We start from the raw sequence: 535 nt of genomic DNA, 5'->3' as shown, positions 1-535 counted from the left end.
CCACCACCTCACCGGGAAGCCAGCATGACCCTGTCTGCCCTGTGGAGAGAAGCAGAGATGATTGTAAGAGCAAAACCTCCCCGCTTGCAAAAAAAACCAAAAAACAGGTGCCCACCCAGCACTGCCAAGGGGTGGACACGGATGACAGAGGGGTACCTACCTCTGGACCAGGCAAAGCCACCAGTGACTTCTGGAAAAAGAGACAAAATGAGGTTTTTTTCACCCTGATCTTTGCTCTGAATTAGTCAGAGCTCCTGGAGAGATGTCCCTTGGTCCCCCTAGATGATGGATGTGGGGCAGGCCATTCCCCCCACCCCAATTTTAGCCCCCCCCAGCTGCTTGGAAGCCAGGAGCCATCACTTACGTCTTCGCTTGAGACAGCGATGAACTGTCCAGGGGGACCGGGTGGACCAGGGGGGCCGGGCAGCCCCACACCATCTTGGCCTCGCTCTCCCTGGAAGACACAAGCCATCAGTCCCAGGGCTACCACTGGCGGGGGCCCCTCCCCCCCCCCGCGGGGCACACCCTCTCGCCG

At 59.4% G+C, this 535-nt stretch overlaps 1 protein-coding gene across 1 annotated transcript in view; it reads right to left on the bottom strand.

Annotated features, from left to right (window-relative positions):
• Positions 1–535, bottom strand: part of LOC104461860 (collagen alpha-1(XVIII) chain-like) — a gene marked incomplete at both ends in the record, with an annotated part of 7,978 nt that overhangs the window by 2,893 nt on the left and 4,550 nt on the right. The window contains 3 exons of the mRNA XM_010073596.1: positions 13–39; positions 161–190; positions 365–454. Of these exons, the coding sequence (XP_010071898.1) occupies positions 13–39; positions 161–190; positions 365–454 (147 nt within the window). The remainder of the gene's footprint in view (positions 1–12; positions 40–160; positions 191–364; positions 455–535) is intronic.

This window comes from Pterocles gutturalis, unplaced genomic scaffold (genome assembly GCF_000699245.1).
Source record: "Pterocles gutturalis isolate BGI_N339 unplaced genomic scaffold, ASM69924v1 scaffold26311, whole genome shotgun sequence".
Classification (NCBI taxonomy): domain Eukaryota; kingdom Metazoa; phylum Chordata; class Aves; order Pterocliformes; family Pteroclidae; genus Pterocles; species Pterocles gutturalis.
Note: the sequence above shows the minus strand (reverse complement) of the source record. Positions and strands in the feature narration are given on the sequence as shown.